General features: G+C 53.0%; 1 protein-coding gene across 1 annotated transcript; it reads left to right on the plus strand.

Annotated features, from left to right (window-relative positions):
• Positions 1–3,612: 3,612 nt before the first annotated feature.
• On the plus strand, positions 3,613–5,651 carry LOC114048630. Its single transcript, XM_027869671.1, has 2 exons — positions 3,613–3,672; positions 4,256–5,651. Exon 2 carries the CDS (start codon positions 4,312–4,314, stop codon positions 5,482–5,484), a length of 1,173 nt encoding a protein of 390 aa, XP_027725472.1. The 5' UTR covers positions 3,613–3,672; positions 4,256–4,311; the 3' UTR covers positions 5,485–5,651.
• The last annotated feature ends 7 nt before the right edge of the window (positions 5,652–5,658 follow it).

Raw genomic sequence — 5,658 nt, forward strand, 5'->3', positions numbered from 1 at the left:
AGGGCTCACCCACTCTAAGGGCATCCTGGCGACCCTACCAGCTGACCTCTCACTGGAAGAAATAATTGACAAGGCTCTGGATGAGGGCCCCCCTCAAGACTCATTACAAACGTCAATTCAGACTTTAACAGAGGTGATGTTAGCCAGGGAGAAAGGGGGAAAAGGAGAGTGGCAGGGAAAATGCTACAGCTGTGGAAAGTCCGGGCACTTTCAACCTGAGTGCCGTAGCAAAGACAAACGTTGTATAAAGTGCTTTGTTTGCGGACGCCCGGGACACATAGCGAAGCACTGTAGGATTAAGGGACTAGTCAAGGGGACCAGGCAAGGGCCGGGAAACGGCGACTGGAGCCGGAAAACCGAGGGACCGGCTCCGAGAACCACTTCTTAAATCCCTCAGCGGTTCTGACTTTGAGAGAAGGGAAGGAGTTGGAACCATGGACCACTACATCGGCTGAAGTACCCCCTAGAGATTGGCCACGTCTAATCATAGGCACCGCCCAAGCGCCACAAATTATTGTACATACTCAGGTGCTGAGCCCCCGTCAGACCACTATAACCCTTACCAACCCCCATGCATTCCCGATTCCCCTAAAAGAAGGAGAGCCCATTGCCACCGCCATCTCACTCCCCTGGCTTGATAAGAATTGGCAGGAACCGCAATACCGAAACACTTTTGTAGCTTGGACCCAAGCGATAACTACAGGCAGACCCACCATAGTGGTGGAGGTGGAAGGAAAGAGAATAAGAGGGCTCGTAGATACCGGGGCGGACGTCTCAGTCGTAGCGATGGAAGATTGGGACAGGAATTGGGAACTTTCAGAGGAGGAACTTAACCTCACAGGGGTTTCGGGGGGAACCCGAGCCAAAAAGTCCCGTAGATTCCTGAAATGGAGTCACGAGGGACAGTCAGGGAGATTCCGCCCCCTGTGCCTCCCCATCCCCACGTCATTATGGGGAAGAGATGTGTTGTCCGCCATGGGCGTCACCATTACCACCGACGCTCCGGAAAACCCCTGAGGGCCGCTGGTGGGCCGACACCCATCGCCCTAACATGGCGCACTACTGAACCCGTTTGGGTGGATCAGTGGCCCCTTACCAAGAACAAATTACAGGCCTTAGAAGAAATAGTAAGTGGTCTACTTAAAGCCCAACACATTGAGCCCTCCACTAGCTCTTGGAACTCACCAATCTTTGTCATTCAAAAGAAGTCAGGGAAATGGAGAATGCTCATGGATCTGAGGAGGGTAAATGCAGTCTTAGAGCCCATGGGGGCCACCCAACCCGGACTACCAACCCCAGCCGCAGTGCCTAAGGGGTGGCCCTTAGTAGTCATTGATATTAAAGACTGCTTCTATAGCATCCCCTTGCACCCCAATGATTGTGAGCATTTCGCCTTTAGTGTTCCTTCCATAAATTATCAGGAACCCCACAAGAGATATCAATTCAAAGTCCTTCCACAAGGAATGGCCAACAGTCCCACCCTGTGCCAGATATTCGTAGCGCGCATACTGGCACCAGTCCGGAAGAGACACAAAGGGGCTTTGATCATCCACTACATGGATGATATCCTAGTGGCCGCACCTACCAAATCCGAGGTGTCAGAGTTGCTGGGCCAACTTACTGCTGCCCTGGCCGAACAAGGTTTGAAGGTTGCTCCGGAGAAGATACAAACTGGGCCCCCATATCACTATTTAGGGTACGAGGTCTGGGAGGACAGGGTGAGCAAGCTCCCAAACATTGACACCTCCCAGGTACGTACCCTTAATGACTTTCAAAGGCTAATTGGCGCCATTCAATGGCTCAGGAACACTGCCCCCATTACCAATAACCTCATGAGACCGTTATATAATATCCTCAAAGGGGCCTCCCAGCTCACCTCCCCACGCACGTGGGCCCCCGAAGCCCTAGAGGCCATGCGCCACATTCAAGAGATAGTGAAGGAAGCCACTGTCAGGAGGGTAGATGTCACACTGCCCTTGTATGTCACCTTGGTACACCACCATACCTTGGGGCGGGCTGCCGTTATATTCCAGGTCACGGGACCACTTCAGTGGGTCCATGCGGACCGCCCAAAAGGGAGCCTACCCAGTCGCCTTGAGGCGGATGGCCTCCTCTTACTCAAAGCCTCCTCCCTGGCACGGGTGCTTAGTGGCCAAGAACCACAACTGCTCCTCACCCAGCCCCTGCCTGCGCTACAACAACTCGCCCAGGACAGCGAACCTTGGGCTGTCTTACTCACCTCACTACCGGTTACGCAGGGCACCTTACCCCCATCTATGAGGGGGTGGGTCCAGCTGCCCCTCCGCTACCCTTCCAACCCAGTGATGCAAAACCCCGTTCTGGGGTGCAATGTCTTCACTGATGCAACAAAGAAGAATAAGGCTTCCATTTATATCCCCGATAAGCGCCTTCTCAAAGTTCTCCACACCCCCTACACCTCTGCACAGAAAAATGAACTCTTTGCGGTACGGGTGGCGCTCGCTCTCTGTGCCCAAGAACCCTTTAACTTGGTTACTGATAGTTATTATTGCTACTTTGCATTACAACACCTAGCTCTTGCAGATCTGTCCGTTTCCACCTCCGCAATTAGGGAGTTGTTTCAGGATATTCAGGCCTTGCTATTATGCCGTGTACACCCTCTTTATGTACTCCACGTTCGGTCTCATCAGTCCGCCAGTGGCCCCATTTTCTCTGGTAATGATATCGCGGATTCTGCCCTCCAAGCTAATCCATTATTCCTTATGCAGGTGGACCCTCAACAAGCCCATCATGTTTTCCATTTACCTGCAAAAATGCTAGTTCGCCTTTATGGCATCACCAGGGAAGAAGCACGCCGCATAGTACAGCAATGCCGCGCCTGTGTCCCCTTCCGGCCCCCCCCCAGCCAGGCTCCCAGCAACCCCCGGGGCCTCGCACCCAATCAGATTTGGCAGATGGATGTAACCCATTTCCACTCTTCCCTCATACATGTTTGTGTTGACACCTTCTCGGGATTAATAATGGCGTCCCTCCAACCTGGGGAGGCAGCCCGGCATGTGATCGCTCACTGCCTTCACTGTTTTGCCAGTCAGGGCCTCCCGCAGGTTATCAAAACCGACAATGGCCCTGCATATGCTTCCTCCGCTTTCCGATTATTTTGCCTTCGCTTTGGCATTCGGCACATTGCGGGCCTTCCTTACAACCCGACTGGGCAAGCCATCGTAGAACGGGCCAATGGGTCCCTCAAACGCACCCTTATTAAACAAAAAGGGGGAGTGCCAGGGAGGCTCACTGCCGCCCAACTGGCTCAAGCAGTGTTTACGAGGAACTTTTTAATTGAAGGAGAAGACCACATTACCCCTGCCATGAAACAATTGCTCGTGTCCTCAGAAAGTCCACCAGCGCTTCCGCTGGAGACACCAGGTGCAAAGGAATGGGTCACAGTCTGGTGGAAAGACCCTGAAGGCCGGTGGCACGGCCCAAATAGGGTCCTAATAAGGGGAAAGGGGTTTATTTGTATCCAAACAGATCGTGGTCCCCAGTGGCTACCTACGAAAAACACAAGATTGTGCACCGACGAACCGAGGAAGAAGGAGACACCGTCAAAAGAGGAGGCGTCGGAAGAACCGCACAGAAAAGAAAAGGAGAATGGATAAGTTGATGTTGCTCCTGGGGCTGCTTGGCAGCCTCCAGGTAACGTCCAGGGCCCATATTCCCCTACTCCGAACCACCAACTCCACACCACCCTATGTGTATTGGACAGTCATCCCAGGGTTTCCCCATGCGGCACCAGCGACATGGGTGGGTGACCCGGTGCCCCTGAGGTTGGCGGGATCAGGCTCCCTGGTCCTGGGCGGCCATAGCAGCCTTGGCCCAGTGGTCGCCAGGGTACTTAATAAGACAGTTACCTGGGAATCAAAGCATCTCCCCATATGCCTGACCAAGGCTGTCTCCGATCCGTGGTGTGCCCAGGTACAGAACATGACCATCAGAGAGACGCCACACGGGCCCCACTCCAACCTTGGTCAGGGGGATTTCTTACATATGTGGGCCATTGCAGCTAAGAATAGATCGGCAGCCTTCCAGCGCTTGCTGCAGGCTGCTGGGAGCAATTGCTCTGGGTCCAATAAGTCCAGGCCGGATGTCCCATGTAACAGGAAGGACTGGCTTAATGCCACCGGCTCACTCTTTGAGAACAGTGACCCTCCATCCTCCCCATTACCCCCTTGTCATCCCACTCCTAACATGTTTGATGTTATGCAAGTATGTTCTACAGGGCATCTGGTGTGGGGACCCGAGTTTAACACAACATCGAAAACTGAGGTGTACTTCATGGATGGATTCCCCAGACCCTACTTTCCTGCCCCCGTACCACACGTGCTGCATAACGCCACCCTGCAGACGCAACTCCACCTGTGGAAGGCCGCCGCTGCTTTCGGAGAGGTCATCCACATGACGGACAATTCTGCCCCTTTAGCGGATAATGCCACGATCAACCGAGCGTGGTTTGACCGCCTCTTTAAAGAAGGATACACATGCACCGAACACCTTCACAAGGGACACTGCAACAACTTCACAATTCATACACAAACTGTCCGAAATATGGACATGTTCCTCCTCTGTGAGAATGCCACCATAACTAACACCTCCCTTGGGCTTAACGTGACTTGCCCAAATGGGGGGAAGCTCACCAACACACTCATGTCCATCAACATAACTAATGAGACCCGGGTGTTCGTGCTCACGACACCCCCTCTGACCTTCTTGCCGGTAGGAACGGACAAGCCTTTTGCCGACTCGGATTTCTTTCGGGCTGTCCTGAACCGGGGTAAGAGGGGCTTTGAAGTGACTGCTGTGGACTTCATTGGGCTAGTGGCCAGTCTGATAGAACAAGTGGAGATTAGCACCCTCTACAAGCGAGTAGGCCTAGTCAAAGATAATCTTAGGGATTTTATGCAGCTCACAACCAAGGCCTGGATTGCCCAACAAGACATTAATAAATTGGTGACCATAGAATTGTCGGCCCTTACATCGGCCGTGCAAGCCTTAGCCACCCTCATACAGGTTAACTCCGTGCTAGAGGGCCTCCCTTGCCATCATGTACTACCCAGGCCAATGTGCATGACGGCCGCCATGCACAACGCATCCAGGGAGCTGGATGAGGCAATCCGGACCTTGAATGAGCATAGCAATATGTCTGACTATCTCAGACGCCTAGAAGATATAGTACTACAGATAAAGAATGAGACAGACCAATATAAGCAGCAGATACAAAAGGACCATGGCATTCTCCCCGAGTGGTTTAACCAGCTTGAATTGTCTAATTGGCTTAATTATGTACTGAGTATGGGAAGCATGGTTTTCTTTCTCTTGGTCATGTGTATATGCCTCCCCTGCTTGCTATCTTACGTGGTACGGCTTTGGCGTATGGTCTTAGAGCAAGTAAAAGTGGATATATTCCTGCGTAAACAAAAAGGGGGAGTTGTTAGGGGCGGTCGGCCCTAGACGCCTGAGCGGATAGGAACCTCCCTGGGAGTGAGAGCCCCCAATCCCAGAAAGACACGGCTCCCCACACGGGGTACGTGTAAGGATGGGATTGGGCGAGACTCTTTGCTCCATACAGGTGGCAGGTTTCGCCCTCGGGGCGGATTGGGGTGGCCACCCGGAAGACAGACCCTA

Source organism: Vombatus ursinus, unplaced genomic scaffold (assembly GCF_900497805.2).
Source record: "Vombatus ursinus unplaced genomic scaffold, bare-nosed wombat genome assembly UNPS02002436.1, whole genome shotgun sequence".
In the NCBI taxonomy this organism is placed as follows: domain Eukaryota; kingdom Metazoa; phylum Chordata; class Mammalia; order Diprotodontia; family Vombatidae; genus Vombatus; species Vombatus ursinus.